Raw genomic sequence first — 22391 nt, 5'->3', positions numbered from 1 at the left:
TTGGCCGCCTTATAAATTACACCTAAGTTGCTCTGGATGTTGGGCTACTGGGTTTAGTTTTCAGTAACTACAAATGTTAGTCGTAGGTCAATGTTTTTATAACTTTTTCAAATAACAATAATCAAATTATTACAAAAATTCCCAACTAATCGAGAACTTTAAAACAACACTTATTAAACTAAATTAAAACATTTAAAACTGAACCAATGTGTTAAAGCAACGTTTGTATATACATAGCATACACATTCTCATTCATGGGAAAGCAGGCAGATGCGTTGCAAAATTACGCTTTTAATTAGGATAATCATGGACGAAAATCTGTGGCAACTAATGTGAGCAACAATTTACATTAAACGTGGGCCATTTGTAAACAATTTGTTGTGGCTGTATGGCTGTATGGCTGCTTGGCTGTATGGCTGGGGGATAGAATCGCTTACTAAATTATACATTTAATTATTTTCCATGATTTTTGTTGTTAGAGAACTTTATCGCAGGCGAGTGCAGCCAGAATTCCCGAAGGGACAATACAATAAATGTCTTGTTTGGTCAGTTTTCATAATTGAAATCATGTTTAATCGAGCCTAAGTTATAATATATTCGATTAGCATTTTCGTATAGAACATCAGCATAATTTGGACAGAGAGTGAAATGGGCTGGTAGGAAAACTTGTAATTTTAGGCAACTGACACAGGCACAACCATCAACCAGTGACCATTTAGCCTTGGGTCGGCTAATCGTCTGGAGTAATTTCACAACAAAAACTGCAACTCAACATGCATAATTTAGGTAACAAATGATAACTCGAAGAAATGTGAAGCCATGCATAAATTTTCCTCAGATCTCTCTGTGGCAAGTGGCACAGACTGCAACTGGAACTGCTCAGACAGGTAGACATCAAGCAGACAGACTCCCAGGCCAAGACAGAGGATTTGCAGGCGAAACTGCTTTTGATTTATTACACAAAACAGGGACTGAAGGTGCAGCAGCGGCAGCAGCAGTAGTAGGAGCAGCCTTTCCTTTCCTGCCAGCCAACTTAACTCAACGCAACTCATCAGCAGCTGCAGTCAGCTTTGTCTCTAGCTCATAATTTATTAACAAATGCGAATCGGCCAAGTTGGTAGAGTAGGGCCGGGTCTGGGAAGGACTGTTTGCCTCGGGGGAATAACAGTCGTCCATTTGTATGTTGAGGGGGGGATGAGGCGGTACTGGGAGGTTATGAATGTTTGTAGTTATGCCCTCGATGGCAGGCAGCCTGAATTGATGAGATCATAACGTGTGTTATGACGCCATATATAATTTCTAGCCTTTCCCCATATACAGCTGGCAAAATGAGGAATTGAAAAAGTCAAAATGTCCTGAAAATAAACGATTATTATTGGAAAAAGCCAAGTTGATATCCAAGTACCATTCATGATCAGTAATAAAACATTTCATAAAAACTAATTTAGGAAATTTCAAAATAGTCCATCTACAATTTGTAAAACTGGCATCAATCTACCATGAAATAAATCAATCACAAATGAAATTCCATTGCCAAATTTCAATAGAAAATTCCAACTGGAATTTGTAATACCAATAGAGGTATTTATTCTACTTTCTGTGCTCTATTTTTCTTTTACATGTCATTGTAAATGTTTAATGAATGTCTCTGTGGAAAAAAGCAGTTGGCAAATTTACAGCCAGCTCTTCAACAGCTTGATATTGAACGTTCAAAGGGTAATGCCGACAGCTTTCAGTTTTCCGACCACCCACAAACCAGGCGTCAATTATTCAAATAGAATTGCTAAAATATGTAGACCGTCGTGACGTTTCGAAGCACTCGCCAATTTAATTACAGTTCCATCAAATGCACACACTCGAGGCAAAACCAAAAAATATAAACGAGCATTTCCAAATCCAGACAGGCCATTGAGTTTTTGTGTCGTTTTGGGGGAGCGAGAATGGCCTTTATGTGGGGAACACATTAAAATATGAATAATTTAAGCAGAATTACTCGAGAGTTTTATCTCTGATGTTATGGATTCAAAAACAAATAAGTAGAATATAATAATATATCTTATTGATTTCAAGTTCTAAATTCCAACCTGTCAAAGTTTCATTTACGTAAGTGTAAGCTTAAAACAGTGCTTAGTAATTTGTTTGTTAAATAGATTTGTGATTCAATAAGTACCGCTCATTAAGTCCATTTATCAATTCAGTTAAGGGCATGTTAAGCCCACCACTTACCAATAATAATTATCTTTCTAAGCCTAATGACTAATAACCATATTCGAGTCACACAAAAACACAAAAATTACGCCCCAATGCGAATGCAAAAAGGCAGTCTCGCTGTAGGCGTTGTTACTTGGCCATTACAGTACTTATCTACATAATAATTTAGTGTAGTTTTTAAAAGGCCTTTAGCCAATTGATCTGATAATGAAAATCTTGTTAAACAGTAGGCAGGCACTCTCTATCTCTGGACAAGGCGTTGTTCCCCTGTCGGCTGGTCACAAAACAAACAATAAAATTAAATAATTACAAGTCGTGAGTGAATTTCACGCGAAACCAAATGCTGATGCACACACTCTGATAATGCACCAAAAAAATAAAACAGAAAACAAAAAAAGGAACTACAGAAAGACAAACCCACACAGAGCTGGCTGAATATTCGAAAAATGCGCATCGGATGCCTCTTGACCAATGGATATTGCAAAAAGCCCGCTTTCCGTTTCATATCGATGACAATGTCCCCAAATAAGTGCCAACAACTGAGCCAGATTCAAGAGATGGCAACAACAGCAGCCGCACGAGGAGGAGAAGGAGAGGCTGTGCACCATCGCCATAGCCACGCAGACAAAATCAAACCACGCACGAATACCGCCAGACGATGGCAATGCCAGTGTTCGGCATAAAAGGAGAGTATCCCACTAAATTCCAGGAACATGTTTAAACGATGTCGAGCATTCGGGAAGAAGAGTAATGTTCGCCGGTATACCGACCATGGGTGACAATCTTTTTAGCATAAAATCAAAGTAAGTACTCGATGGATACTTCCAAAATCGGTGACTCGCTGTTCAAGATGATTTGATAAGTGATTCCAGCTATACAACTGCAAAAGATTCTTTTATGTTCCCCTGGGAGTGTAGAAGAATGTCTAGAAGGGGAAGATTTTTAAGATCAATCATGAACACTTCTTTGTATTTTAAAATGTATAAAAAAAAGAAAAACACAAAATAGTAGTATATGAAATCATAAACAGTAAAATCCACAAACAAAGCTAGGTTAGCATCTTTCAACTTTAGCCTTTCCAGGTGTAATATTTCCTAAAAAGAAGTTTAAATTTAAAGTTTAGAACATCATATAATTGCATTATGCAAATTAAGCATTACCTGGTAGTATATTAACAGTATAAAAGCAACAAAAAAGGCAATAGTAGTTGCCCTGTAATTAAGCTAAAGTACATGAATGCGTCGCTGGTGCGTGCGAATTGAAGTCCCCAGGCAAAGGACCCACCGGAACCCAAGAACGCACCCACTTTTGGCCGTGTCAGCTATAAAAGGACACTCCGCATGTCGGGCCAAGCTTAGTTGAATTCCACGCGTCCAGTCTCGTGGACAATGGCCGAGATCAAGGAGGATGAGGAGAAGAAGTTGGGCATCAGCGTTCTGCCTGGCCCGGAGCTATTGGCTCTTCCAGGATTTGATACACGGGCTAGTATTGCCTCAGCTGCCTTGAGTGATGTTCCCAGTGATGTGATCATCAAATCTCGCATACGATATGGTAGTACTCTATCAGCCTGTAAGGGGTTACTCTTGGAGTATGCAAAGAGTACTACCATTCACGGTATTCGATATATCTTCGAGGTGCACCGACCAATCTATGAGAAGTGAGGGTTTACGATATGCACGCCTTGATAACCAACGTAATAACTCGAATATATTTCAGATTATATTGGCTGTTCTTCACATGCATTTCTGTGTACTTTGCCGTGTCACTTATTTGGGATACCTATCTGAAGTGGCAGGACTCGCCTGTCATTCTGGGTTTTGATGAGACTTTGGTGCCGGTGCATAAAATACCATTTCCCACTATAACCATTTGCCCAGAAATCAAAATGGAAAGGAATACCTTTGACTATACGAATGTATCGCGTTTACTTTGGGATGAGTACAAGCAGAATGGTAACATCACTGAATTGGAGGATGAAGAGTTGAGTATTTTGGATTTTGTATCTTGAAAAAAACAATTTCTTAAACTTACCCTTAATATCACATAATTTGAGATTGTTTCATGACTAACTCATATTTCCGAGATAAATTTGACCATTGAAGTTTAATAGACTAATAGACTTCTTATTTAATCCCCAGCCTGGCTCGAATGGCTGCTGCCATGCACATTTGTGATCCGGATGTGGTGCAGCGGTTCTCGCCATTGCTATCGCAACTGCATCCGCCGGATGTGGACGTAACGCAGACACTGATTGATTTGAGTATCTCGAAGAACGAGACGGGTCCATTTTGTAAGTGGAATGGACGGTTCTACTTCTGCGACAAGATATTCGACTTTGTGGCCACCGATGAGGGTATTTGCTATCAATTCAACGGCCTGCGACCCAAGGATATCTATCGCGACGAGAACTTCATCAGCTATGTTGACCCGGATGTGGTGAACTTCAACAACTACTTTGATGTGGATCTGCCGCGCTGGAATAATATAACTGGAAATTGGTCACTGGGCACTGGGTTTGTGGACCAGGGTCAGAATGCGTATCCCCAAAGGACGGTGTTCTCATCGGCGAAGAATGGGTTCTTCGCCTTCTTGCAGGGTCTGCAGCACAATTTCGACTACGATTGTCGTAGTTTCAAACAGGGCTATAAGGTGGGTGTGTGTGTTTTCTGTGAATAACTGGGTGTGGATCTGTGCGAAGCTAATGTGTAATTTGACAGGTCTTTCTCAACTCCCCGGAGAGTGTGCCACTGACGTCGGGCAATTATATCCTGGTACCCCATGGCGATGAGGTTCTGGTCAGTGTGTTGCCCGCCTATGTCGTGTCCACCGACAATTTGCACGAAATTACCCCAGACAAGTGAGTTTGTGAGGTGTTCCAAAGTAGTGACATTTTCCTATACAAATAACTTTATTTAGACGACAATGCCTGTTCGATGACGAGCGGTCCCTGCGATTCTTCCGATCTTATTCTCAGAGCAATTGCCAAACCGAATGCCTGGCCAACTTCACGATTGCCAAGTGCGGTTGTGCTAAGTTCTGGATGCCAAGTGAGTGGTCTTTAGACTTTATAAAACTTTGATATTAATTAATTTTTATGGCCAGAACCTGTGGGCACTCCTGTCTGTGGATTGAGTGACATCAACTGCTATACATCCGCCCAGGATGAGCTCTATGCCCTGTTGCAAAACCAAACTATGGCCAAGAGTGTGGATGGCAGTGTGGAAATCACCTGCAACTGCTTGCCGGCCTGTACTTCGCTTGAGTACAACTTTGAGATCTCTAGAGCCAAATACGATGTGGCCAAAACCATTCGGGCCTTCCGCGAAGTATATGAGCATACAGAGTGAGTATAGAGAATGTTTCTAATATTCATTTTTAATGATTTCCTATTTTTATATTTAACTTTTCAGTGCCATTGGATCGCGTCTCTCTGTCTACTTCAAGGAGCATCAATTTACAGCCATTAAACGAACGATTCTTTTTGGAGTCTCCACACTGATTTCCAACTGCGGTGGCATCTGCGGCTTGTTTATGGGCATCTCGTGTCTCAGCTTCCTGGAGCTGATCTACTTCTTCTGCATGAGGATCTGTGGCAGTTGCCGGGATAGGCGGAAGCACAAGATACAACAGCAAAACTCCATGGATCTACCAGAGGATATCTCCGAGAATGATCTTAAAGATCAGTAAATGCAATTTCCAAAAAACACTTAACCTTTGTGAATGTAAAACTAACACATTTTAAATAAATCAATTGCAATGATATCGTTTTTACTGCAACTTAAAGAAGTTAAACAGGAACATAAAGTTGTCTTACATAAAGATATTTCACACTCTCAATGACACATAATGAGGCCACTTTGCAAGCTAGTATGCCAGGTAATTTAATTGATTACAAATTAAAAATGCATTCGATTAGCACACGGTCAAAGCAATTGCTTTGCTCTAATTAATTGATTGCCACACTCTAGCAAAACACTGAAACTAATTAAATTACCTAACCCAAGGCATAAATAAGTAACCATTTAAGTTGTCTCTGAAGGAATTTCGTCGATCTTTTCGATCATATTTCATAGATGTCAAGACCCCGAAAAAATGTATATTTAAATTTAATCTGTTCGCACCAAATGTCAGATCTAATGGATTTTGTCACTGGCCACAAATCATAAAAGAATATTAAAAACTTCAGCGTTTTCAGCATTATTAATAAGCCACGACAATAAAAAATGTGTTCGCTATTTCGCTTTGATCTTTTCCTTAGGTCGTGTGGCTGTCTCAAAAAAAAAAAGAATGAAGGGGAAACGATGGAGATTTATCGCAGACAAATATTTTGCCTTCAAGTCAAGTCACCCGAGAATCTGCATTATGCGTATGGGTTAAGTCTCTAAATTCAGATGTCTGTCAAAATTTGTTTACTTTTAAGAATTATGAAAGTTATTGTAGAGAAAAAATCCAAAAATATTTTATATTTTATGAAGAATATTTTTTGGATGACAAATTGTTGGCACAGCTGTTTGTGTTCGAGATAAGAGGATGGATTTTAGTTAATGACCCTCAAACCCATTCGCTTAAATTGTTTACGGCCTCTGGGCTGGTGACGAAAATAAATTCCTATCGGAACATATACAAAAATTATGTTAGCATAAATCAACTGCAGTCTTAGCTAATAGATTGCCTTGATTTTTGCAACATACTTAGCTATTTTGGAGGCAAAATTTATCTCAAGACCTGAAATATACTGTGGATGTGGGTAGTTTTTCATTTTGAAAATAAATTTTGCAAAGCAGAAAGAAACAAGGGATTAAGAGCTATCTATTCCTAACCAAAAGACTTTCCTTCAAGGAATTTAACATAGCCTTTTAACATGACAAATACACAAACATTAGTTAAATAATATCTCAAGAAGAACCATAAATCAAGTAGAATAAACATATTGTGTTTTCATCGGCCAAACAGATCGTTGGGATACCAACAAAAAATATTAAAAAAAAGCGTCTTATAGACTAAGAAACAATAACATAGAATACAATCGTAAAGCTCATAAATAAATCGCACAAACTACAACGTACTCAGAACGTAGGAAAGATATGAATGTGAAACGAAAAATACAAATTAGAAAAACAAATAAATAAAAATCTTAAGCTATGCCCGCCAGCTAGCTAGCCAGCCAACCGAAGTCGAAGGCATTTTAAAAAGTATTTTCAAATTAATTTTTATTAGCAGGCGGCTAATAAACAAAAATAAAACCAACTCAAGCGCACCATGGCTCCTAGATATATATATATAGAGTCGAGTATATATATAAATCTAGCTGGGAGAGCGGAGAAAACAAATATTTTTATTAGCATGTCGCGACATATTTCAAGGCACATGCCTAGAATAATGCAGCCAGTCGTCACTGTTTAAACAAATTCATTTGGAAAATATGTATTCCTCGCCATCTCACACTTTGTGTGTCTTTCAATTTAATTTATTAATCGTGCGTGTTCATCCGCACTACATTTGTGGGCGGCTAATGGCTGTGGCATCGTCTTGGCTCATTTCAGATCTGTCGTCTTGAAACACCAAATTTCTCAGATATTCCGCTCTTTTTCCCCTTTTCTTTTTCTGAAGATTACTCAATGAGCAAATAAATTGAGGTGCATATCCATTAAGATGGGTGAGTCATAATATTTTTAAACATTTTATTAACTATTTAAATTTATACTTAACTTTTTGTGTTCCCATAACAAAAACATTAAAAATTTAATCGCTGTAATTAAAACAGGATCTGCTCTCAATTTACAACTTTAACTGCACTCCTAACAAGCTTTTGCCATATTAATCGCATTCATTTTTTTAATTTTCAAATTAACCGAATAAATATGTTTCAGCCTTCAAATTCATGTTATTTATGAACGCAATCAGTTGCAAACCAAATCAAGTGGCAATTAACAAAAAAAGAGGTATATAAAATAACATAAAATTATTAAACAATTTTCATTAATCGATGCCAGTAATGTAATTACGATATACACAAAACCCACGACTAAAACAATAATAATAAAAACCGACAATTAATTGTGACACAATTTTTTATGGCATTGCGTGTTGACAGATTTATGTTCATTTGCAAAAGAATATTTGTCCGTTGATGTTTTTTGCTTAAAAAATGTTTGACATATATACAGCTTACATTACGTAATAGTAAACCTATTTTTTCCACTCCACAAAAGGCGATTAATTTTACGCCCAACTACATTATCATTTAAGTGTGAATACAAATTTATTAATAAAGATAAGAGATATTTAATACCAATTTATAAACGCGATTTCTTTCAAATTCAATTAAACAATTCCTCATTAACAGCCATTGACAGGCCTCTCCAAATTAGCGATTGTTTTCGAGTATTTGCATATTTGAAGATATAACAAAAAAACTCGAGTAAAATAAGCTTCACATTTTAATAATTTAATGCGCATTTATTTTACACCGCGGCACATTAATATATGTCAAACTCGTGCATAAATCAGTTTGACAGCTATACGCTGCCGTTGAGAGGCAGAGACGACGATAGAAAGACAGTTAGGGAAACAGGGTTAAGAGAGAGTTGTATGAAATAAACGTGGGGAAAATTATAATAAAAATATTTTAAAATATCATACAGATAGTAAAAGTGTACTACTGCCGAATTATATGAACTTTGTTTTTATTTCTATATTAAAATGTTTCGCCATTTCTGGAAAATGGGATATGAGGCGTAAACGTAATATCTAAAATCTAAAGAGTTACATCAAACAAAAGTTAAATGTTATTGAGAGAACTTAATTTCTTCATTTTTCTTATCAAGGGTATCATTTTTGATTACCATATTCATTATTTCGTTACCTACTTTGCAAACAAAGTCCACAGAACGTAACCGTCTGTCATTCGTACCCTCGACTGCCTCGGCACTCGAGACTGTCTGTCAAATGCTGCGATTGATTGATTTATGAATGCATTTAACTTGCTTTTCTGATTTTTTATTTTTCCCTCAGCAGATAAGCAATAAATGTATTTATGTAGCTAAGAAATGTTCAAAAATAACTTAGAGACAACGCATAAATAACATTTTGCATACAACTTCCGGTTTACAAAAGTTCTCAAAGAAGTGGGAAATAAATCAATCTATCGACCTTGAAGGTGTTTCTTTTTTGTTCAATTATGTTAATTGGTCTTAACATATTTGGGCGGCATTATCAAGTATTTCTCTAACAGACATGAATTAGCAAATGATTGGTTTTGAATCTAAAAGTTTATTGGGTGTAGTTCTACACAAGAAGGAATTAAAGATATTTCTATTCCAATAAAGTAAAATATTCTTAAATGAATATAAGAAAAATATAAACTAAATCTTATTCATATTTTACTTATTATTATTCTTTCAGCTTTTCCATTTTTAAATTAATTACAAAAATCATTATTCAAAGATCATCATTTCTTCCTAGTACATTGCAAAGAGTATCAAAGTGTATAGCTCAAATCTTGAAAATTATTCGACTTTGGCTTGGGGGCTCAGCACTTAATCATAATCAACTGTCGCGAAACTTCCAAGCCTACCAATCTGGCGACCTACCTACCTACCCACATTACTAACTGTTATTTCCAGCGGGCCAGCTTGCTGTGCGACTCCATTGGACTCCCATGAGCCAGCCGAAAAGATGAAAACAAAAAATATAAAAAATATATACTATAAAGAAAAAACAACCAAAATGGAGAGCTGGGCACATAAATCAAAAACGTTGACGCTATGATTATGGCAGCAGCATGGCGAGCGATAGGTTTTTTAGAGGCCTCCTAAAGAACAGCCGCAGTCGGAGTTGAGAAAGAAAAATCGTGCGCAGAGGTGTTACAGCTCTGACAGTTATTCTATAAATTATGACAACTGACAGCTACATTTATAAGCCACAACTCTTGCATTTGTGCATAAATAAAATCGTTGACACATGGCCAGCAAGAACAACAAGAACAGCTAAAAGCTGACAATAATAAGAACAAATGTCTGCCGATTGAGGTCCCAGCTAATTAATTTGACCGCATTAAAAATTTATGCAAAGCAATTAACTTAAATATGGCGATGGTCAGCAAGAGATAAGCAAGGGAAATTCTCAAGCAGCAATCTTGGTTAGGAAAATGAATTAATTTGCTATATGGAAACAGGAGGTAAAGTTTAAACTGTTGTCGGGCTTGTCTTATCGGAGTTATCTATATAATTAGCATATATAGCCATTTGGTTGGCCCTCAAGTTGGCCATTAAAGTCGTAGTAGTGCTGCAATCATGTTGGCAAATAACTTTACATCAATAGCTGGCCAATTCAGGTTAAGTGCTTGCTTATACAAGAAGAGTGATATATAATTTTCAAGATATATAAGCTAAAGATTAAGAAAAACACATTTAGGGAATGTTATTAGTTCAGTATCAAGATTGAACAAAAATATTTATAATGGGTTTGTAGCTAATATATATTTTTAAAAATTTTTTTAATTATAATTATAACTGATATGATAAGCAAATTTCCAAGATCGAGAATATTAACACTTTTGACAGTTATATAGACAACATAATACGCAACTTTTCAAAATACCCGACATGTTTGGTCTGACCTTATACTCTGCTCAATCAGTGACAAATAATAATGCCGTAAACAAATTTACAAATTCGATTCATTAAGACTGAAACTATATAATGAGCTGGCAAACAAAGATATGGCATTTACATATCCATAGGCAAAAGAGGTGACAAATGTATTATGTAGAAACACACAAGGCAATTTATAAGAGCTTTAATTGTCAGAGTCCTCCTCTCATATGCTTGACATCATAAATCGAAGTGTGCCTGTGCCTAAGCCAAAACCATAAATTATAACATTAAGTCTTTTGAACTTCCTCATCGATTTGCATAGCCTCATAGTTTGGCAAATGTATCGTCGGCACTTTTGTCAACTCATTTGATTGAATCTAAAGCAATAAAATATAGATTTAACCGGGTATTATTACATTGACCCAGGTGGCAAGCGAGAAATCCATACGTAAACTTATTCAAAAGAACCATAAAATAAAATTATACATCTATTGTTTCGTGCTGACATCTCGTGAGCTACGTCGTCACTTTGCATTTTGCAAACAATTAACATAAATTATACATCGAAATCCGAACTTATACAGAAATAACAGCAATAAATTCGTGGATAATTTTCCATGGATATTAATGACTTCTGACAGCCTGAACTTCGATATTAACATTGATAGCCCAAAGCGAACAACGATAAAAAACTCAAATGAATTCCTTCGTTAAAGTGACAATTTTCACTTGTTTTTTTTTTATATTGTTAGAGTGGAAAAGATAAAGTTGCATAAGACTTCATAAATAATTTATAACATTTCATATTAATACATTTCAATTTGTCCGAAAACAATTTAGACAAAAAGACCGCCGCCGACGAAATGTATTTTATTCAGCCATAAATTATCACCAAAATACTTAAACTAAACGCAGAACTAGGCAGAGTAAATATATAAAAAAAAGTGGAAAAGGTTAATCCACACAATTTCACATAAAAATATTTTCATGGATTTTACGATCCGTGCGTTTTTTGCTGACGTTAAATATTGTGTTAATTTAATATTCAAATTTTGGCCAATGAAATGACAAAAGCGTCAATAAACTAGTTGAGTGTGTAACTTTGTGTTGGAGCTATTGCAACCCTTTTGATACCCTATAAAAATAATAAAATAAAATGAATAATATATAACATTTCTGTAGATATTGTAATTACCAAATTATACACCTTATGTCCTTTTAATTTTAAAAATTTCTTTTTATAATTTAAGTTTATTTATAGTTATGGTATCAATCATAGCCTAATCTCCCATCATCTGTTCATTATTTAACTATAAAAATCATCGCCCACTTTCGGTTTATTGAGGCTAAGAAACAACGCAACGAAATCATTAAAATACAATATTTTAGGAGCGTAATAAAAATGTATAATAAACTTCATTAGTCGTCGCCGATGTATCTATACTATCAAAGCGAATTTCAAATTCAAAATTCAAGCATATCGAATAAGCAATTTAATTATAAATGACACACCCATTTTTGGTAATATTTGGGGTTATAGATTTGGCATTCAATATAGTCATGATTCATATAGAGAAATCAAAAAAATATCTCTTTCTTTTTTTCAGTGCCACAGTCACCTGTTTTGCAATTTGTAATAACTTCATGACTAACTTCTCTTCATAACTTGCCACCCAATGGGTATCTCAGTGCAATTAATCTCTGACAAATTCGGGACAGGGGGTAAAAAGCCAAGAAAGCGTTATAAGCGGTATGTCATGCAAATTGATATGCCAAATAGACTAAGCGCCATTACGGACTCCGGGCCAGCGGCGTTTTGAGCCAATGATTAAAAAGGCCAACACGCACAGCGCAAACTAGATCCGACGACTGTGATTCCACTCGTAACTTGGCTATCTCTATCTCTATATCAATTTTCCTCCTCCAGCTCCAGCTCCAGCCCCGTTCCCCTTTCCATTCCCAGTGACGACCAGACACATCCTCAGACTTTTCCGACATCCCTCCCAGCTAACGAATGTTGCGAATTGGCAATCGTTGACAACGCTGTGTCGTTGCCATGGTGGCATGTCCTAGACCATTTTATTAACATTTTCCGAATGCCAGGAGTGGTCAAAACGGACTGACATGGAGATGACAGAGGCTGCATGGTTGCCCACCTAATTGGACTGTGGGTAAGGTAATATCGAGTTCAGTGCTTTCGTTAACTGGATTTCGGTTCAGGAATGGATGTATGCACAGTTTTTTGACTCATTCGAATTAGTTTTGGCCAATTAGGTGTCGTTACTTTAGGGAAAGGATAAGTATAAAGCTTTATAAAACTAACAACATTTTAGTTTAATCTTAATAAAAAATATTAAAAATTTACCTATTTCTTCTAATTAATTGCCATACTGCAGCTTTAATCAATAAACTTGTGGAAATTCCTAAAAATGTGTCGGGTACTTTATGGCTCTAATTTATTTTACAGTTTACTCCACAGATGTCCCAGTGATTATCACCTTCGCAATTACCATCGCCATGGGAGCAAATTCTTCTTGCTCATATTTCGTGTTGCGTCCGTTTCAATCGATGAGGTGTACACCAGTCCAGGCTCTCATCATCAACCATGTGGAGACCCAACTCTAACTCTATATGTGGTTTTGGTTGCTTGGGTGTTAGCCACTTTATTTCCTATGTTCTAAAGCTTTCATTGCTGCACAGAGAGAAAAGTGGATATACATCTGTAGGATTTAAAAAAGTTGAAGATTAAATCTAATTTCTTTCAGATCTTTAATAATCAAATATAATCCGAAAGTTTTTCTTTTAGAAAATAATTTAATTCAATAAACTTTCAGCTAGTTGGAACAAATTGAAATGGAGTGTTATCAGTTGATCTTATCACATACATTTTTCGTTCCGTGCAGCATATGATACCTCATCATCTGTGGGCTCAGCTTACCCCCATTGCCGATTTTCTACTACTCGTGGCTCTTGGCTCATATTGTGGGTTTGTAACGTTTTTATGATGCCTGGCGGCATGTTAAAATTGAAAAACGCATTTGCGTGATAAATTGCAATATTTAACACACACACACTAACACAGCGGCACAGGAGGCAGCTGTAGCATGTGGTGTCCAGTTGTAATTGCAACAACTGCTGCCCAGGTCTCAGACGGTGGACGCCATTCGGAGGATTGGGTTTGCGAGGGGCTAGGTATTGGGGGGCATCGGGCATGAGTTATGGCCACCCGTCATTCTGTAGCTCGTTGTTGAATGTGGCGAAATACGAGCGTATAATGCAAACGCCATTGCATGGGCACACCACTACACTGAGAGAAAAAATAGAAAGGAGAAATTAAGTATTTTTATACTTTGAATTATCATTTATAAATTGAATTACCTTAGAATTTAAGTCATCTTTTAAGGTCTCAAAAAGGTTTAGAGAGAATCAACTTAAAGGACAACTTGAAGGAAGCTCTCAAAACACAATTTAATTTACTGCATACTTCTAGGCAAATTTAAAACGTATTTCAAACTTTTAGGTCTTAAAATATATTACTATGTCTATTCTCTCCGTGTACTCACACTGGGGCGAAGGAAAGCAGTTAACATGTTTCTCCTTCGGCTTTTTCTTGTTTTAAGCCGCCACCAGGCAGTCGGGCTAACAGGCAGGCAAGCAGCCTGACGATATGAGTTACATGCCGTGCTTAATGGCATAATTTAAAGCTGCAAATTTTGTCATAAATTTTAAAATTGATTACCACGAGAAGGCAGTTTGGTAGTTTCCATGTTGCAGTTACTCCACTCCACTCCATGCCATAGCGTTGCTGTTGTTTTTGCTCGTTAGTCGAGCATATTGCATGCCGCAATGATGGCTACATTGGCGGCGGCCAGTGTTAAATTTGTGTTAGCCGCTTTCGAGTGTTGGTAAATAAAAATTGCACACGTTTCTTTTTAACTTATTTTTCCGTTCGCCTTTTTTGGTCTCTTCAGTAATCACTTGCCATAATACAGTAGAGTCGGGTTATGGCAAAAATATTTAAACACTGCTTAAAAAATTATTCATAAGAAAAAAAGGTTTAAGAGGACCAAAACACATGATTTTTATTCATAACTTAAGTTTAATTTATATGAAACGCGATAGCGTGGCCAAGGTGTTTAAAAGGGAAATCTAATTTAGATGCCGAGATATAACAAATTGCATTTTAATTTAGTTTAATTTAAGCATTTTGAAGAACTTTGAACGGTAATATAAAATGTAAAAGATTTCGATCAGTTGATAAATTGAAGTTATAACAGTAAATTAATGAAATAATATTAAACATAAACTATTAAAATATATATGAGATTAATTCGTATAACATTCATATTGCCCCACAAAAATAACTTAATTTTATGGCCTCTGAAAATGAATTTCCCTCAAAACTAACCGACTGATTCCTATAATTATTTAATTTCTTAGTATGGCCAAGTAAACAGTAATTGCATAACTTAATGCCTACCCTCATTGGCGATTTCTTTTATTTTTTTTTTTATCTTACTTCTTGACTGCCGCAAATTGAAAACAAGTACTGAAAGGGAGGTACCCCGAAAGCGGAGTAAAAGAAGTTGAGCTCATGGTGCAACCCATCGATTATGGTACACTATACATGCTATAGGCGGCACATCTTGTGAGTGATATAAATGGCTTCATAAAAATTTGCAACCATAATTTAAGTCAGTGGAACTCAAGGAACTCTCACCAGATGAGAGGAGTAAATTGTTTTATCAGTGGATTAAAATGGCGCTCATGCTTTAGTAGTAACCAATAATCAGAAGACAATGTTTTTTTAGGGGGGGAGGAAGGAAAAAGGAAAAAGCAACTGCCAGCAGCTAAGTGCAACCCATTAAGGCGATACATTATAATTAAGGGGAACCAGGAGCGTCGACTACAGCAAGCGGCAAGCAGCTGCCAGCGGAAATTGTAGATAAGATTGTAAGACAGCAACTAAGTATAAGTGTGGATCGTATGCGAACATAACATGATAACATCATCAATAGCCCGGCTATTCACAGCGCCTATGCAATTATTTAAATTATATGCACGGCATCGTTTCTGTTCGTTTAAAATGAAATTAGTGTTATGTAGTTTTCTCTCCCCGGTTACACCTTAAACTCTATAATCAGTCTTCTTTCTGTGTGTGCATGAATGCAGTGGTATGTACGGTGGTGCAGCCAACCAGGCCAAAACCCGTCCCGTCCATCTTCATAATTTGTTATGTTCAGTCCTCTGCCATTCAAGCCAACACCATTCGCTTTGGCTTTGACTTTGGCGGCTCTGCTAATCATTTTTTGATATGGCCACTAATAATAGATGTTGCCGATGCAGGCATTTTGTCATGGGGCCATCCATCCAGCCATCCATCTGCCACGTTATTGGTTAAAAGATAAGATTTTAATGATTTTCCCTTTTCACTGGCTGTTATGACCATAATTGATTGGCCGCACTGCCAAGGGAAATTAGGGGGCACCAAGGTTGTTTTGCAAGGTGTCAGAGTGGATAAATGGGATTTAAACACGAGACAAGATGGAAAGGTGTTTTGAGTGGTAAAATAGCCCGGAGCTTAATATATATATATATTTTAAGTAAAAAATGTAGCTTCGAATTTATCCGTTGTGTTTAATGAAAAGGTTTTGGAAATACAAAATTAGTTCTTATAACTAAGCCTTCCTATCATATAATCTTATATTTTACCATTTCAAGGTAAACCACGGAAGGATCTCTTCCGGAAAAGCACTGCAACCTTTCACAGCAATTACTTTAAACCATTTTGAAAAACTTTCTCAAAAAAAAAAAGCAAACCTGTACCTCATATATAATCAAGCGTAATCATAAACCCAAACTACTGTGCACATAATCATTTTGCCCCCGTTCGGACCTCAACTACCGCCAACCTACGTTCCATCATTAAGTCGAACAGACAATTTGTCAAGTGAAACAAGAAAATTTGCATAAAAAACTAACAAACAACTAACATTAGACACACCAAAAAATTTGCATGTCTGACCGACTGAAGTTGGCCAACGATCCACCAGCAGTAACAAAAACAACAACAGGACAAGCTAACAGCAACAAATAACAATTTTCCACAAACAAACTGGCCCCTGGAGTTACAGTCATTGGCACAAGAATAAAACAGAAAGTAGATAATAAATACTTTAGTCATTGAAAAACTTATTTGTGAAATCTCATTAATTTAATGCTTCCAGTTAGTTATATTTTCATAATGAATTGTTTTTTAGTTCTTGTTATCAAATAGCTTTACTGTTTTTTATCACTATTTTCTTGACCATATATGTTGCTAACAAAGCTGGTAACACAGAAGCAGCAGACGAAGTGCAATTACCAAAAGCGCGCCACAGAGCCAAGAAGATATCAAAGGAGATCGGCAAAAGAGTCAAGTAAGCCTCGCTGTTGCTGTTGCTGTTGCTGATGTGGCCAAAACAACATGTGCGTTTGTGTCCGCAACGATTAAGTAAAAACAATTTACACGCCTGCCTGCCAGAAAACGAGAGGCTGGCGGTTAAAAAGGCAGGAGCAGGAAAATGAAACGTTAGAGATGAGAAAGCCAAAAGCATTTGACCAGCAGTGCAATAGGTTTCATACTTTTAAAATATTGCAATTTAAAATTAAATTTTAAGCAAAATAAATTTTAAAATAAAACCAGTATTAAACATTTCTTACTTTTTGGTAATAAAATTCCTTATTTAAATGCCATCTCTAAGCCGGATCGGTCCTTGTGTCTAAGCCATGGCGTTAATATGCGTCGCTCTGGCTTAGCTTGTTGGCCACGTTACGAGGTTTCACCTTGTTGTTGCTCCTGCTGCCGCTGTTGCTTTTGCTGCTTCTGCTGTTGCTTTTGTTGTTGTTGGCTGCATGTTAGTGCTTCCTTTTTGGCATCGGCAACATGTCAATTATATCGTATCAAATTAATAATTGTACGCGTCGCGTCGCATCGTACGTCTTCGCCCCATTCACCCAAATGAAGTTGGCTTTAAAGGAGCTGGAAATGGTGGATGGGAGGAGGATGGGAGAATGGAAGATGGAGAGCCGGATCGGAGAGCCTGCCTCGTTGGCTGCTGGCTGCTTGCCACTAATCGTGGCAGACAAGCATGCCGAACTGGCCGCAAATGCAATATATTTAAAGTTGCCTGTCAATTTTGGATGCTGTTAAGCGTTGCTAACACGCCATGTTTGCTGAGTATGCGATATCAAATTGAATGTGTGCACAGCCATGGGCAAGGGAATATATCAGATACTAACCAATAATGTCGTGTTCAAGATTTTTTAGAAAGCCTAATTGGGAGGATCTAGCTTAAGGGCGATTCATCTCGCTTTAAACTTTAGAACTTCTACTAATTAATTAATTTCTTAATATATTAATTTATTGCCCGTCCAAAAATAGCAATTCCACTAATCTTTTATTTTAGCCTTATTATTGAATCAGACCAGGACAGGCAGCAGACTGAGACAAACTGGTTTAGGCCTTTCTGAGAGCTGTTGTCATTTAGTTGTCTCAAAAAGTAAAAAAGGTAAGAAAAATCAAAGCCGAAACGGTAATTATCTTTTGACAGCACTTAAGTTGAATTTGGTAATGACAGTCGAGCTAAAGTTCGGGCCAACGTAACGGCGGCGCTTTAGCCCAACTGACAGCTGAGGTTAAAACCCGGCCGATTAAATTGACAGTTTGTCAGGCTCGTATTTTGTAGTTAGCGCTGTGTTAAAAAGCGTGTTCAATGTGTCTTTGGCACGGAGCCGTAGTCGAAGCTGGAGAAATAGTGCTATTAGTAACACACAAATCACCGAGTTTCCAAATCGTGTGACGGTTTTGGAACATGAATTCAATTTAAGTCTAACGATAGAGACTCATTTTTTATTACTTTTAAAACTTTCATTTAAAAAAAATCTTATTTAAACTAAAATTCCAACTTAACTCCAATGCTAAAAGGTACATTTGATTTCCTTCTTCATAAACTTATAACTTTTATTCAAAAACGTTTTGGCGCTTATATAGTGATCGTGTTTTTCATACATGTATATATGTATTTATTTATAAGTGATTATTTATTAAAATATAAATGGAATACGAATAGTTTCGGCATTTTTGAGTTCAGGCAACAATCTTATTATAATGTATTTTGTAATTAGTATCAGCTATTAACATTCTTAATACATCTAGGATTTGTTACAAATCCTTGCAAAACAAAACTTAATGTGGTTTGCAACCAAAGAAAAATTGATGGTGATGTTAGAGTTACTTTCAAGTTGATGTGAAGAATATAATAACCAGAAAAAAAGTATAAAACTGATTGAACTTACAGCTAATACAATTTGTGTATCATCTATTAGAAGACTACCCCGCTTCCTGCCTGTATAGTTAATACTGCCTTATAAAATTGACTTCCTTCCTACCTTCTAAGCCTCACTAGTGGCCAGCACAGATTTGAAGTAATCGCTATCCAGCTGCTCAATATCCTTTGTGAACTGCGTTACCAGCTGGGTAAAGTCCTCTACGTTGATATCAACATTGTTCCCGGCTGTTGACAGCTGTTGTATGGCCACTTGAATCTTCTCCAGAAGTGCCTTGTCCTCCTTTTTCTGCTTGTCAACATGTTCGTCCTCGAACTCGTTATACACCTCCTGGGCATTCTGTACAACATGCTCGGGAAAATTGGCTAATCGCGCCACCTGAATGCCAAAGCTCGTCTCCATGACCCCTGGACGTACCTGATACAGCAGTGTGAAGTTATCCGCATCCGCCACTGCCGCCATATGACAGTTTTTAACCGTGGACAGAGTCTCTGCCAGCTTAGTTATCTCATGGAAATGGGTGGCGAACAATGTGAAGCACCTGGTCTCCTTTGCCAGATGTTCAGCAATGGACCAGGCGATGCCACAACCCTCGTAGGTGGAAGTTCCACGACCAAGTTCATCAATAATTACCAATGATTTGTCGGTGGCAGTCTGGGAAAAAGGAATAATTGATTAGTTTAGTTGAATTTGATAATCTCTGCTTCTCCTTACCCGTATTATGCCAGATGTTTCAATCATCTCGACCATAAATGTGCTCAAACCCTTGATGATGTTATCACTAGCTCCGACTCTTCCAAGAATGGAGTCAACCATGCTGATTGTGGCTAAGCTACAGGGCACAAAAGCGCCGACATGAGCCATAAGCACAGCGGTTCCCACAGAGCGAATGTAAGTACTTTTTCCTCCCATATTTGGACCCGTGATGATGAACATGTTGCAATTATCTGTATCAAATGTGAGATATAAAATGAAATTTGCAAATTGTAAAGAAAACTGGTACCTTTTTTAAAGTCCACACTGTTTGCTATAAAGCTGACATGCTCCTGCAACTCCAAGCAAGGATGACGCACATCCTGAAGAACTAATTCGCCTGCACCTTCCTCTAGCATTTTGGGTCGTACATAGGGTGTAGGAGCACTGCGAGCGGCGATGGCAAAGCTGACCAAGCAGTCGAGCTGGGCAAGCTCATTGTTAAGTGAAGTAAGTGGGGCAGCATATCCCACAGCCACCTGAATGATCTCCTCCACAATGGACAGCTGTTGCTCCTCGTAGCGGGTGCGACAACTGCTAAACTCATCGGCGTAGCTTTCCAATTTGTCGGATGTGAAACGAACTCCGCCTTTAATTACATCCACGACGCGATAATTCTTGTTTTTTCGCAGCACTGAATCGTCCTTCACCGTGATACGGAAGTGATGCCCCAACTTGGCTACATTTTCCAACTTCACCTGGTTCTTGCCATCTAAATTCAACTCATCACTGCACTTGGATTTTAACCTTTCCATCTTCGAATAAAGTTCTGTCATGGTCTCCTGCAGTTCCATAAGTCGACTATCGAACGAAGCCTTCACCAGATACTCTCCCCTTTCGATGGCCTCAAAGTCCATGACCTGCTCAACCATTTGCTTTAGTCCGGTCAAATCTTCCAGGAAACTTTTAAACGGCACGCAGATTACACTCTCAATCGTAGAATTTTCTAACTCGAACAGCACCTTTAAAATCTTCGGTGTTCGTAGAATCACTTGATAAATACGGAAAAGATCCTGCATATTTGCCTTACGTCGCATTAGCTTCTTGGTCAGCATGAGAATATCTGGAATACGCTTAAGATAATCTAAACTGAGCGTCTCCATAGTATCTGGCGATTCAAGTAGGCACTGGACGATGTTGTGACGATCATTAAGGATTTCCCGGCTACGTAGTGGCTGTTTGACCCACTGACCCATTAGGCGATGTCCCTGTGGCGTTCGGCAATGGTCTAGGACCCCTAGAATGCTTTGCCAGCGATAGGAGGGCATGGATGGATGAGTGCCTGGTTTGGGCATAATGTTTAAGGCAGCCACAGCAGCCGAGTCTAAGTGAACAAAGCTGTAAAATATAAATATTTTTAGTTTGGTTTGTGATTAAGAGAACACATTACCAACTCTTACCGCTTGAGGTCTAGTTGCTTGATCTCGTAGTGCCCCAGATTGCCAGCGTCGTTGACCAGGTCCAGATACTTTATAGCCGTCTTCAGGGCGTTTGAAGCCAGCTTAAGCTGAAGCTCCTTCAAGCCTGTGGCATCCTCCTGTTGTCCCTTGGCGAAGCGCAGCAGGCGGTTTAAATCTTGCAACAAATCATTAGCGCTGCTTTTCTTGGGAACGGTGATCATGACGCCATTTCGTTCGAGCAGCGTCTTTACGGCTGCATAGTCGCCCTCTAAACTAGGTAGCAAGCACTCCTTGGGTCCGAGTAGCACCACAGTGGCCTCCAGCTCGGTGAAGAAATCGTCGTCTAGGAACTCGAGCAATTGAAACTTGCAATCGTTCTGTTCGACGCTGGCCACGCCCACACGGCGCTGACCACCGCCCTCTACCTTGACCAACAGTGAGATAATGCTGTTGCCCACTAGAACCTCCTTATTGGCAAACAAAATATCTTCGAATTGCAGCAAATTGCCGGGGGATCCGCGATACTCCAGTTCCCAGTCAGTGGACTGCTTGACATACACTTCCACGCGGAGATTCCGCACCAGGAGCAGCTCACGCACAGCTAGCTCAAAGTTGTTCCTGGACATGGACACAAATGAGAGTGAGTCTTTCTTTTCGTCCGGCAGCAGAGTGCCAATGTACGCTGTGGATTTGTACACGATTTTGGCGACCAATTCGCAGTCATCGCTGCCATGGACCGTATAGCAATCGGAGTGATCGAAAAAGCGGACTGTCGTCCCGGGTTTCTACAAAGTTACAGCGTAGAATGAGAATGCAGATGAAGTTAATTTGCATAGTAACATTCACTTACCTCGCCGAGTTTTATATGGAATTTAATGAAATTGCGACGCGCATTTGTGTCTGGAAAATAATTTCATATAAGGTAACATCGTAATAATTTTATTGTAAATATACTCACCCATATGCAGCGTTGGTTCCTGTCGACTGTCTGTTGCTTTGGCCTGCATCTTTCTGCTTTTAAAATTGTTTATTAGAACCACGCAATTTGGCGCCCGTTTTTAGCATAATCACAGTGTGACCGCTGATAGTAGCGTACAAAATA

The 22391-nt window shown here is 38.0% G+C and overlaps 2 protein-coding genes across 2 annotated transcripts; one reads left to right on the top strand and one right to left on the bottom strand.

The window, feature by feature from the left end:
- Positions 1-3585: 3585 nt before the first annotated feature.
- Positions 3586-5971, top strand: LOC108105742 (pickpocket protein 28). The gene is made up of 7 exons (XM_017212458.2): positions 3586-3868; positions 3928-4191; positions 4350-4860; positions 4929-5068; positions 5128-5258; positions 5314-5554; positions 5622-5971. The coding sequence occupies exons 1-7, from the start codon at positions 3600-3602 to the stop codon at positions 5896-5898; spliced, it is 1833 nt and encodes a 610-aa protein (XP_017067947.1). The 5' UTR covers positions 3586-3599; the 3' UTR covers positions 5899-5971.
- Positions 5972-18867: 12896 nt separating this feature from the next.
- LOC108105886 (DNA mismatch repair protein spellchecker 1) lies at positions 18868-22360 on the bottom strand. The gene is made up of 6 exons (XM_017212669.2): positions 22248-22360; positions 22140-22189; positions 21290-22074; positions 20140-21227; positions 19851-20083; positions 18868-19790 (listed from the first exon to the last, which is right to left on the bottom strand). Exons 1-6 carry the CDS (start codon positions 22294-22296, stop codon positions 19242-19244), a joined length of 2754 nt encoding a protein of 917 aa, XP_017068158.1. The 5' UTR covers positions 22297-22360; the 3' UTR covers positions 18868-19241.
- Between the last annotated feature and the right edge of the window lie 31 nt (positions 22361-22391).

Source organism: Drosophila eugracilis, unplaced genomic scaffold, assembly GCF_018153835.1.
Source record: "Drosophila eugracilis isolate 14026-0451.02 unplaced genomic scaffold, ASM1815383v1 contig_353, whole genome shotgun sequence".
NCBI classification, from domain to species: domain Eukaryota; kingdom Metazoa; phylum Arthropoda; class Insecta; order Diptera; family Drosophilidae; genus Drosophila; species Drosophila eugracilis.
The sequence above is the reverse complement of the archived record's forward strand: the minus strand, read 5'-3'. Positions and strand labels throughout refer to the sequence as shown.

What these genes read in the sequence shown, in the direction of transcription:
- LOC108105742 (XM_017212458.2), top strand. Translation starts at nt 3,600, where the DNA reads ATGGCCGAGATCAAGGAGGATGAGGAGAAGAAGTTGGGCATCAGCGTT. An exon ending in GTTTCAAACAGGGCTATAAG is followed by an intron (nt 4,861 to 4,928) that starts GTGGGTGTGTGT and finishes GTAATTTGACAG; the next exon opens with GTCTTTCTCAACTCCCCGGA. An exon ending in CACGAAATTACCCCAGACAA is followed by an intron (nt 5,069 to 5,127) that starts GTGAGTTTGTGA and finishes AACTTTATTTAG; the next exon opens with ACGACAATGCCTGTTCGATG.
- LOC108105886 (XM_017212669.2), bottom strand. Translation starts at nt 22,296, where the DNA reads ATGCAGGCCAAAGCAACAGACAGTCGACAGGAACCAACGCTGCATATG. An exon ending in TCCATATAAAACTCGGCGAG is followed by an intron (nt 22,075 to 22,139) that starts GTAAGTGAATGT and finishes GTAACTTTGTAG; the next exon opens with AAACCCGGGACGACAGTCCG. An exon ending in AAACATCTGGCATAATACGG is followed by an intron (nt 19,791 to 19,850) that starts GTAAGGAGAAGC and finishes CCTTTTTCCCAG; the next exon opens with ACTGCCACCGACAAATCATT.